Source organism: Vitis riparia, chromosome 1 (genome assembly GCF_004353265.1).
Source record: "Vitis riparia cultivar Riparia Gloire de Montpellier isolate 1030 chromosome 1, EGFV_Vit.rip_1.0, whole genome shotgun sequence".
Taxonomy (NCBI): Eukaryota; Viridiplantae; Streptophyta; class Magnoliopsida; order Vitales; family Vitaceae; genus Vitis; species Vitis riparia.
This window is the reverse complement of record NC_048431.1, coordinates 12,738,596-12,751,493: the sequence shown is the minus strand read 5'-3', so window position 1 is coordinate 12,751,493 and position 12,898 is coordinate 12,738,596. Positions and strand designations below refer to the sequence as shown.

General features: G+C 27.9%; 1 protein-coding gene across 1 annotated transcript; it reads right to left on the bottom strand.

Annotated features, from left to right (window-relative positions):
- Positions 1-4,958: 4,958 nt before the first annotated feature.
- LOC117920276 (cysteine-rich repeat secretory protein 38-like) lies at positions 4,959-5,894 on the bottom strand. The gene has a single exon (XM_034837711.1). It carries the CDS (start codon positions 5,892-5,894, stop codon positions 4,959-4,961), a length of 936 nt encoding a protein of 311 aa, XP_034693602.1.
- Positions 5,895-12,898: the final 7,004 nt, after the last annotated feature.

Genomic DNA, 12,898 nt, shown 5'->3' with positions numbered 1-12,898 from the left:
GGATAGAAGGAGTAGCCATGAGAGAAGACAAAGGAATGAGGAGTTGGGTAGAGAAAGGAATACTCAAGTAAGTTTGTCATGAACTCCTAGTTCTATTTCATATCACTTTTCTCTTACTTTCTGTGTTGTGTTTGAGCATCATTTGCTGGTTTTTGTTTGTGAGCTAGATGTCGGTTACCTATCTCTCATTTCCTTGGTTTAGTGTGAGAGTAATCTGACTCCATTTCAACTACATTACGCCTTGGAGATCGTGTTTATGTGCTTATGTATAAATCTAGTCTTAGTTACTCTTTCCCCACCATTTATAAACCCATGGATAAAACAAGGAAAATGGGTTATGCATATTTTGTGAATGTTTTATTCTCCGCTCCTATTTTCTTTTGTTCTTTCTCTACATTCCCTTGTTTCTGGTTTTTCTGGAGAAGTTTGTGATGTCACTATTAGGAGGTTTGCTCTTGTCGAGCATTAAGGTTGATCATGTTCTGGATATTTGTAAGAAAGTTACAGCGCATCACTCTTTTTGTGTTTTTTTTGTTTTTGTTTTTTTTCCGAGTATCTTAGTTTGTAAATGTGGGAAGCCTTCATGCATTTGTGAAGCTCTAGTGACTTTAATGGGTTGGAATCCATTAAGTTTGAGGTAAGACAGTTGGTTTCCTTCCATACTTATGTTTCTAGACACAACTAATGGAGAATCTCCTTTATTACGGAATACGACTCTTAGCATGAAGTTGGAAAACTAAACGAATCCATTGAGTGCGTTTGGGAAATCCTTGGTAATGAGGATGGTGAAGGTGAACAAGTGGATTATGGGTTAGATGACATAGACATGGCTGGCATTGGTGTTTGGAAAGGCTGTGAGGTGATGATTTCTTTGACTTTAATACAAAAAAAAAGAGTCCCGAGTGATGATAGAGGACATGCCATGACCTAGGCTGCAGAAGCCTATTGTGATCATGAAGCTTTGAGTGATGGGAAATGCATTAAAGGAAATGGTCTCAAGGGTTTTCTAATGGACTTTGCCACGGAAATGCATTTATTAGATATTATGGCTTTTTTGGTTCTCTAATGGGAATGGAAGCTAATTGATATCCTTTGAATTTGATGACCACAATGAAGTTGCTATTGGACCCCACTTGAAAGAGATCGCCAAATTTTCCACTCTTGGTTTACACTTGGAAATGGCCATAGAAAAAATGATTATTGTTAGGAAAACACCACCACATATTGCCCACGTATCTTTATTTATTTATTCATTTATTTATTTCATTTATTATTCTTTATCATCACGCGCCAAAGTCTTATTTTTGCAAATTCTCTTTAAAATGATTTTCAAAATTCCGATTTTTCAAATAATCTTATTTTCATTTCAATTTTTAATTTAATTTTTAAAAACTCCAATTTTTAAATTTAATTTCCAAAAAAAAAAAAAAAATTCAATTCTCAAACAATTTTTCAAAATTTCAATTTTCAAAATTTCCATTTTTAAATTTAATTCTTCAAAATTCAATTCCCGAAATAATTTTCTAAGGTTCTAATTTTAAATTTAATTTTCCAAGATTCAAAATTTTAAATTTAACTTTCCAAAAATTCAAACATTCCAAAATTTAATTTTTTTTTTAAATTCTATCTCCAAATAAATTTTTGAAACTCCAATTTATTTCAAATCTAATTTTCAAAAAATTTTATTCTCAAATAATTCTTCAAAATTCCCTTTCTTAAATTTAATTTTCAAATTTCCATTTTCAAATAATTTTTCGAAATTTTGATCCTCAAATCTAACTTTTAAAACCTCTATTTTTAAATAATTCTTCAAAATTCCAATTTCTAAATTTAATTTCCAATTTCCAAAATTCCAATTTTCACATTTATTTATTTAATCATTATATTTTAGTTATTATTATTATTCTATTTATTTATTTATTTATTTTTAAATTTTCATATTTAAATAATTCTTCAAAATTCTGATTTCTAAATTTAATTCTCAATTTCCAAAATTTCAATTTTCAATTTTATTTATTTAATCATTGTATTTTCGTTATTATTATTCTATTTATTTATTTATTTTTAAAATTCCATTTTTAAACAATTCTTCAAAATTCCTATTTCCAAATTTAATTCCCAATTTCCAAAATTCTAATTTTCACATTTATTTATTTAATCATTGTATTTTCGTTATATTATTATTCTATTTATTTATTTATTTTTAAAATCTCATCTTTAAATAATTCTTCAAAATTCTGATTTCTAAATTTAATTCCCAATTTCCAAAATTTTAATTTTCAAATTTATTTATTTAGTCATTATATTTCCGTTATTATTATTATTCTATTTATTTATTTATTTTTAAAATTCCATCTTTAAATAATTTTTCAAAATTCTAATTTTCGAATTTATTTTTCAATTTCCAAAATTTCAATTTTCACATTTGTTTATTATTATTATTATTATTATTATTATTATTATTTTATTCTATTTTTAAAATTCCATCTTCAAATAATTTCCAAGATTCCAATTTTCATAAACTTAATTTTCAAATTTCCAATTCTCAATTAATTTTCAAAACTCCAATTTCTTTCAAATTTAATTTCCAAAATTCCAATTCATAATTTAATTTTCAAAACTCCAATTCTCAAATAATTTTCAAAATTCCAATTTCTTTCAAATTTAATTCCCAAAATTCCAATTCTTAAATTTAAGTTTCAAAACTCCAATTTTCAAATAATTTTCGAGATCTCAATTTTCAAATAAATTTCAAAACTCTTGTTTTCTTTCAAATAATTTTAATTTTACTTCAGTTTTCAAATATTTTTTTAATTCTACCACTTTTCAGTATTCATTAGGATTTTAAGTCGCTAAAAATCTCGTTTTTAAATAAACTTGCTGTCTTTCCTTTTAGGTAACCCCTTTTCTCAAATGTTCTTTGATTTTAAAATAATTTTTTCGTTTTCCTTGATTTTTAATAAGCATGAATGAATTTTCGTAACTCTAGAAATAATGGAATTTATGAGATTGGTTCATGCAAAATCAATTAGGCTTTGGTGGGGGCCCCACATATGAGTTTTCTCTTTGGATTGTCAGTTGTTATGTTTAATGAATATCGCTTGATCTTTGTCTTGCTCTTTGATATGCATGTGATGATTTTATACTTGAGCTAATCTTGTTTCCATGATAGCGCACTATTAATTGTTGCTAAGGTACGATCTCATTAGTAGAGACCCGTTTTTAGGGACTTAGAGACGTGTTCACTAGTAGAGACTCGTTTTTAAGGACTTAGAGGGGTATTACGGTCTTTATTGTACTTTTTCGATAAGTAACTTGACCCCCGAGCCCTAATTTGGTTTTTCACAGACCACTTTTTTCAAAATAATGAGTCACATTTAGAGTTTTCTTTCTTATTTCGTTTACCCTTTAAAAATAAAACAAAAATTAGTAGCGATTCCAAGCCTTTTCTAAAAATCATATTTTTCATCAAATAAAAAAGCGAGTTCGCCATCGAGTGAAAGCGCATGAACAGAAATGCGAGGTCCACAATAATATAATATGGATACTCTACCTTAAAATATTATGTTAATAGAATATGTATATCCAAGGATATCATATCCCATTGTTACATCCTGTTATATGCATATCTTATCCAATGAGACATAATATCTTAAGATATACATATCCAATCCTATCATATCCTGTCAACCAAACTTAATCTTGATATATAATTTTGCATTATTAAGGATGTTGCGACTAATCCCTAATTAATTAAAAATATATGGATCACTAGACATTTAACATTATTCCAAAAAATTGTTCATATATTAATAAAGCATGTATAATAAGTGATATTAACAATTATGAACATAATTCAAAATTTATGTACTAAAAACTATTTTATTCGAATATGCATAATAAGAACAATAAATTATGCATACAAAAATAATATAATTTCAGAACATAATAATTCAAAAAAAAAATTAATTCCATAAAATAATATTTATAAGAAAAGCCAAAATTATGAATTTTTAACAACATCAAAATTTATGAATTATTTGGAATCAATTTTTTTTTTTGGATATTTTAATAAAAAATATCATAATTTTACAGATTGCTTAGGCAAGCATCTGATATCAACTGTTAAGAGTGAAAAAGGATCTAGATATGCATTAAAAGTTAAAACAAATAGCATACAAGGTCCTTTGACGTTGCTATGCAATCCGGAAATAGAGCTTGCTGTTTTGTGGAGCAGGGTGCTTCTAAAACCTTTCCAATCTCAAAAAAAGGATGGTGTAATATGATTGAAAGAGAATGAATAGCTTAGGGACCAATCATCTATATATAGGCTTTGTCCATTGTATCAAAATTCAATATGATTGAAAGAGAACAAATAGCTTAGGGACCAATCATGCTCTATATATAGACTTTATCCATTCTATCAAAATTCAGTCCCTTAGCTGCAGGCGGCTTCAGATTTTGAAAGATCTTGTTACCTCATACCTGTGAAGTAAACTCTCCTTTGACTGTTTGACAGATGTTCTAACTAGCTGAGTGGCAGAAGGTGAAAGTCGGTGGTTCACTGTTGCTATTTGTTAGTGCTCTACAGAGACTTCATAATTAAAAGCTAAGATTCCATGGCATGGTTGTTAGTGCCGCAATAATTCATAGTTTAGCTTCCGTGACAAGAGATAAGACATAAAAGTCAGTGTTGAAATCTATATATTATCACATAGTTTTACTGTTCCTGGATAAACGTGTCTCGCCTTGAAACCTCAGACAAGAAAGATTTCAGATTTGTTCGGAAAATCATTAGAAAAAGGCCAAAAAGGCAAAAATAATACAGACCATAGACTTGCTTTTAGATTACATATCTTGTCCTCTTCTAAAGACACTGGAGTTGGACTGGACATATAGATTAGTCAGTTTATTTACAGGTACGCAACTGTAAAAAGTGAATTCTATCACTCACAATGCTAGCTTCTACGTCCAATTTTATCATCGCCGTACCCAAATGTGGCTACCTTAGCTGTATTCACAACCGATCTTCTCATCAACCAAGCAGACAAAACAATCCCAATTAGACAAGCAACTACGACGCCCCAAGCCAAAGCCACTTTGGCCTTAAAACACATAGAGCCACCACCTTCAGTTATCCGAGTCCCGACATCATCTGTCCCACCACCAGACTCAGACCCACCAGCGTCTATGTATGAGAAGAACTGGTAAACTTCAAAGCGAACAACACAATTCCCAGCAACCACAGTTCCTCCGTCTTTACCGCCACAGTGCTTGTGGAGCCTCTCTACGCCTTCCGCCACACAAGCCTCGCACTCCTCTGGTGACATGAACCGGACACACTCAGCAAGCCCGTAGACTTTGCTATGATTGCCATATGTGAGCTCCCCACTCGAAAACTGGTGGTGTGTAGCAAGGTTGATTTCAGCTCTTAGCCTCAGGAACAATGTTTCCAAGGCCAGTTCAAACTGAACTTGGTCCAGTACATGAATTTGGCTTGAGCAGGAGATGTTGGTGCTAGTCACAAAATCCTCAGGAGAAAATCGGTGGTGGTACTGAAGGTAGCAACCATCAAACCAAGCTGTTCCTGAATTGGAATAGGGGCATAGGGTTGAAACGGTGCGTACAGCATTTTGGGCACAGATGGTGCATCTGGTTGGAGAGAGATCAAGCCTGCACTGCATGATGAGGCCATGGAAACCCATCATATTGGTTGAGTCTATGAACCGGGTTTTTGCTACTTGAGAGGTGAGGTTGCTAAAAAGGCTTTGGAGGGGTGGCCTTTGTAAAGACGGTGAGCTGCAATTGAGCGCGAGAAGAGATGGGGGAGATGAAGCTGCGGAGAGGCAGAAGAGAGAGAAAATGAGGAGTTGAGAAGACAGAAGAGAAGCCATGGCAAGGCAAGTCAATTGGCGGTGGCCTTTCGAGTGTTATGATGTGTCTCGTCCTATGTTATGTAGTGGAAGGTCCCCAAATGCAACCCCAGGAGAGAGATAAGACTTCCCCCTGGTTAGACAAAGCATAAATTGGGAACCGCTTTTGAAATAAAATTATGTGTTTTTTCAGTCTAGCCAGGGGTTAGACTGTCACTGCCATACTTCATACAAAGGTCAAGCATTTTGGCCCACGAGGCCCACTGGTCCAAAAACACTAACTCTTTTAAATGTCCGTACCTAAACTGGTATTTGGTAATAATTTTTGGGAAAACATACAAATTTTGAAGCGATAAAAATAATAAAAAACACTTTTTAAAATCATTATAAAAAAAATTCTTACAAACCCATATTTGATAAATATATACATAAACCCATATATTGATAAATATATACCTTTTTGCTATTATTTTAATTTTTAAATCTTTTTGAGTTTATAAACACATTCATGTTGCTAAATTTTTTTAATAATATTTTAAAAATTCAAATAAATTTTTACCTATTTTAAAATGAGCCTTAAATTATAAGGAATAAATATAAAATAAATGAATAATAATTTTTTTATAATGTAATGATAAATTTCATACATAATAAAAATATAATTTTTTTATTAAAAGATGATAATATTTAACAAAATATTATAAAAGATAAAAATTAACATTTTAATAAATTTATAAATTTTATTTATTTATTAAAAATAAATAACAATATTTTCATGAATGATAAAAATTAATAATATTTTCTTTCAAATATATACTTTAAGAAAGAAGTTTTCAATGAATAACCACCATAATATATTAACAAAAGACAAGAGAAACGAGTTTACAAATTTAAAAAGATATTACATGGGGTTAAAGTAGGCACCATGTGCTTAATATATCCGGATTAATGCTTATTTATCACAGCATGAATTTTAAAAGTATCATTTTTAAGCATCCACTTTACATTAATAAAGTCAAATTATAATGATAATATAATTGTTGTACGCTTCTATATAGATGATTTAATTTTTATAGGAAATTGTCAAAAGGTGTTTGAAGATTTTAAAAAGGTAAGGACACAATAATTTGAGATGATAGATTTGTTTTTAATATTGGATTTAATAAAAAGATGACGATATCTTCATCTTACAAAAAAAAGTATGTTATATAGACATTCTAAAGATATTCAAGGTGGAATCACAGTCATCAATTCATACAGAGTAACTAGAGACAAAAAAAAAAAAAAAAGATATTAAAAATTAGTAAATCTCACATATTTCAAGAGCATTGTAGGGAGTCTTTGAGTCTATTTGATCATGTGATTAAAAAATAATTTTTTGTTTTTATAAACAGAAAATTATTTTTAAAAATTTATAATACTTTTTAATCATTATTCTTTGTTTCCAATTTTTAAAAATAAAATGAAATGGAAAATAGTTTTTGAAGAATAAGTAATAATAAAAGGAAAATGCTAAGAATTTTTTTTAAAAAAAACCATAAAAATAAATAATATTGTTTCATTAGTTTTTAAAAGTAAAACATAGAGAAATTTTTTAAAAACCATACAAATAAATAATATTAAACATGATATTATTCTTCTTTTCTCTTCATAATCTAATGCTGATATATATATATATAAATAAATAAATCATCAAATATGATTTCCTTTAAATTAGATGTGTTTTTTTTTTATCTTTTTAATTTCAAATCATATTATACTTAATATATAAACTTTATTAATTTTTAAAAATAATACAAAACTTAGAAATTGATTTAATTAATATTAAAAAGTCATAAAACTCAACCACATTAGACCGTCATTGATCAAAATTTATTTTAAATGATTGGGTTAGTTTCTTTTTTACATATATCATATTTTTCTTCTTTATATAAATCATATTTTTATAAAAAAAATTTACAAGGGAAATAAACTTTAAATCAAGTAAGACTTAATACGATTGGATTTATTACTAGGTTTAGTAATTTTAAAAAATTACTTAAAACTCACAAATTGATCCAATTAATACAAAAAAATTGGTCTATAACAACTATATTGTTTCTCTTTTACATAGAATCATATTTTTTTCAATTTTTTTTTCACTAAGCAATAAACTCTAAATTAAAAAAAAAAAACCTGAATTTCTTGGATTCATTAACAAATTTAATAATTTTTAAAAATAATTTAAAACTCAAATAATGAACCCATTAATGCAAAAAAAAAAAAAAAGGATAAAATTTGATTCACAATGACTATTATGATCTTTTCTACACATAATTATATTTTTATAAATTTTCTCACCATAAAATTGAATTTAAAATCAAGTGACACTTTGTATTATTTATTAAATTTGTTAATGAATCCAAGACATTAGTGTGGACCAGCATTTTTCACGTTCATCCCCACTTGATTTCGAGACTCTTTTTTTATTTATTTGGTGAAAAATATGATTTAAAAAAAAAACTTTGAGTCTCAACTTATTTTTGTTTTATTTTTTTAAGGGAAAATAAAATAAGAAAGAAAACCCTAAATGTAACTCCTTATTTGAAAAAGACAGTATGTGGAAAACCAAAGTTGAGTCTGGGGGTTAGATTACCTATTGGGAAGGTACGATGGTGAGTCGTAGCACCCCTCTAAGTCTATATACGTACGACCTCTACTAAACGAATTAAAGAAATTGTGGTAATTAATTAATTAATTAATTATGGATTCCAAGAAAAATAACCAATGTACAACATGGTGAAAATCAATATACATAAAAATAATAATGAAATCTAATTACCATAATACACAAAATAAATAATAAGAGAATTATGCAAAACGATTTTTTGAACTAAATAAAAAAATATTAAAAAAATAGTTTTCTAGAAATTTCAAAGGATTTTATTAAAAATGATTTTGAAATAATGATTTTAATTTATTTATTTACAAAAAAGAGTCAATTTATTTTCTTCAAGTAAGTTGATTTAATTTTATTTGTATTCAATTTATAAAAAAAAAAGGTCATCTACACTTATTGTATCAAAAGAATTTATTACAAAATTTCAATTTGAGCAAAAAAATTATTTTTACTTGCTTTTACTAGAAAAGAATGAATTTTTATAATTTTATTTACGAAAGTATTTCAATTTGTTTTCATTTAAGAAAAGTGACTTATACAAATTATTTTAAAAAATATAACTTTATTTGCAAAATAATTTTTAATTAAAAATTAATTTTTGGGACAACTTTATTTACAAAATAATTTTTGAACAATTTTTATTAAACAAAGAAATTTTTGGACAATTATTAGTAAAAACAAATTTTCAAATTCTATTAAAAACAATTTTTTTTTGGATTTTTCTAAAAACATTTTTCTGAATTTTTATTAACAAAAAAACTTTCTTATATTAAGAAGAATATTTTAAAATTATTATTTTATTAAAGCATATTTACTGAATTATTCCTCTTATTTAAACAAAATTTCTGATTTGTTCAATAGTCAATTCTGTACACAACAAATAAACATATACAAACAAATATTTACAAAAACAAATAAAATTAAAATTAAATAAAAGTAGATAATAAAACATACTCAAACAAGCTTACAACAAATTCAATGACTTCATACAACTTTTCGATTTCAACTTTCTTCCATGAAATTTCATGCACCACGTGTCATAAATTCGTAATTAACGAATGGATTTGCAGAATGGATCCATGCAAAAATAAAAATAACCCAAAGTGTAAATATAAAAAAATATGTAGAGTCCAAAATAATTATTCAAACCCAAATTCAAACTTCAAATGTGTCCAATAGATTTTGTCAATTAAAAATGAACCCAAATTAACAAACATAACCCAATATAAATATCCTCATGTCAATAGTCATAGTGCCAATTTCCCAATTAATTACCAAAATACAAGCACAATCAACCAAATCTAAAATTGGATAAATTAAAATAAATTCTACTAGGCCTAAATTTTATATCCTATAATCCAAGCCTAATTTAATATACACTACAATTATCCTATGTCCAAATTAAATAGTTCAAATTGGTTAAGTTCATATCAAATATTTAAGTCATCTAACAAAGTTCACCCACATTGTGGGCCCAAAATTCATATCAATTAACAAGTCCATATTAATAATACACATGACCAAAGGAAATAATGTCTCAAGTCCAATCCAATAATCTCAAATAAATAACCAATAAGCAGTAGATCCAAGTCCAAATAAGATAAATAATATGCAATTGACATAATTCAAATATCCAAAATTAATTATCAAATGCAATATATCCACAAACCCAATTTATATATATATAAACAATACATTGTAGAGATCAATAATTTATTATAATAAGAAAATAAAAATATATAAATAATAAATATGGAAATGAAAAGCTACCCAAATTCAAAGAAGAGAAGAGGAGAGTAGTAGTGGAGGTGTGGAGGGGGGTTGCCGGAAGTGGCACCGACAGTTGGCCGATAATCGGCCGACAAGTGGAGCAGTATAGTGGGTTTGGGTGGAGAGAAAGAAAAATAAGAAAAATAAAATAAAAGGAAAGAAAGAAAATGGAGAAAAATGAGGGAAGAGGAGATGAAGCGTGCTGAAGATGGTGGTTGTGTTGGAAAGGAGGAAGAAAATTAAAAAAGAAAAATGGGGCGTGAGGGTGAGAGTCATTAGTGGTAGTGGAGTGTAGGTGTTGCAGTATTTGAGAATGGAGAAAATGAAGAATGAGGAAAGAAAAAATGGGGGTAGGCCACCCAAAAAAATGGGAAACAAAAAACTAAAAAAAGAAGAGAGAGGAGATGGTGCGTGCTGAAGATGGTGGTTGTGTTGGAAGGGATGAAGAAAAGAAAAAAGAAAAAATGAGGCGTGAGGGTGAGAGTCGTTAGTGTTAGGAAGTGTCCCAAATTCCTAATTAGTATAGATTCCTTTTTTGTAAAGAATATTATATAGAATATTTCTAAGTTGATATATTATTGTAATATTAGACTTCCTTATAGAATAAGGAAGGTTGTTGGAAATATCTCTATAAATATTCTAGGTCATGAGGGGAAAAAGTTATGAGATGGAGATGGGCCTGTAGAGACTATACAAGGTGGATAGAGATGTGAGGAAGAACGGGAGGTACCCAGTAGAGCGAGATGGCTCGTAGTAAGGTATGGATACAAGGAGTGAGGAAACATGAGATGTTTCGGGAACCCAATAATTGTATCTGATTCTATCCTCTGTAATATTTTCTATTGTATAGTGGAATCATTATCTCTCATCCGTGGACGTAGGCATGGTTGGCCGAACCACGTTAAAACCTCGTGTACCGTATGTGTAATTGTTTTATCTTTGTGTTCTTGAACTAACATTGTTGGCATCAAAGCTTTCGTTGGCACTACAGTTAGTGGTAGTGGAGTGTAGGTGTTGCAGTCTTTGGGAATGGAGAAAATGAAGAACGAGGAAAGAAAAAATGGGGGTAGGCCACCCAAAAAAATGGGAAGCAAAAAACTAAAAAAAGAAGAGAGAGGAGATGGTGTGTGCTGAAGATGGTGGTTGTGTTGGAAGGGATGAAGAAAATAAAAAAAGAAAAATGGGGCGTGAGGGTGAGAGTCGTTAGTGGTAGTGGAGTGTAGGTGTTGCAGTCTTTGGGAATGGAAAAAATGAAGAATGAGGAAAGAAAAAATGGGGGTAGGCCACCCAAAAAAATGGGAAGCAAAAAACTTAAAAAAGAAGAGAGAGGAGATGGTGTGTGCTGAAGATGGTGGTTGTGTTGGAAGAAAATAAAAAAAGAAAAATGAAGCAGGAGGGTGAGAGTCGTTAGTGGTAGTGGAGTGTGGGTGTTGCAGTATTTGGGAATGGAGAAAATGAAGAATGAGGAAAGAAAAAATGGGGGTAAGCCACCCAAAAAAATGGGAAGCAAAAAACTAAAAATAAAAAATAAAAAATAAAAAAAGAAGAGAAAAATGAGAAGAGAGAAAAGAGGGAGGGGGGAGGGGGGGGGAAGGGGTGAGAGAGAGAGTGTGTGTGGGTGGGTAGTGGGGAAGGTAGGAAGAGAAAATAAAGAAAAAAAAAATAATAATAAAACAAAACAATATACAAAATAATAAAAACTAAGAATTAAAAAGATAGTGGATAAAAAATATCAGGAGATTTAAAATCTAAAGACAAAATTGAGCTCAAAATTAATGTAAAAATAAAATTGAGACAAATTTTGAGATTTACAATTAGGTTTTGTTTAATTTAGAGTTTATTATTATTTATTAATAAGTTTAACAATTCTTACAAATAATTTGAAACTTTAAAATTAGATATAATTAGTATAAAAAATAATATAAAAAATTAATATATTATGAGTCTGCTTTTCATATACACACAACTATATATATAATATTTTTATCATGTAAATAAATTCTAAATCAAGTGAAATATAATTAATAGCTTTTAATTAATTTAAATTTTTTAAAGAATAATTTAGAATTACAAAAAATCAATCTAATTAATTACATATTAAATCAACACAATTCATACTATTGTATTTATAATTAATTACTAAATGTGTGCATATAATGAAAAACTTAACTTATTTACATGTTAAAAAAGTTAAAATTTATTAGTTTTTCATTGTAAATAAAATATTAGTAAAAATTATTATTATTATTATTTATTTGAAAAAATCAATTATACTTTCATGAAGGTTGTTAATATCCATACTTTTTTTAACATATAATTAAATAGTAATTTAAAAAAATATATTTATGAATTTATTATAATATTACTATTTATGTTTTACTAAAAAAAATATTTTATTTAATTTATTTATAATTACAAAAATATTTTCATCTTTAATAAGACTTTAATTAAATTGAATTAATATTGTATAAATTGAATTTATAATGTTTTTACAAAATCAAAATAGAAATTATTTTTAAAAATAACCTATCCAAAAAACTTTTTTTTTTTTGTTTTTAAAAATAGTTTACCAAACACTCTTATTTTCATAAAATAC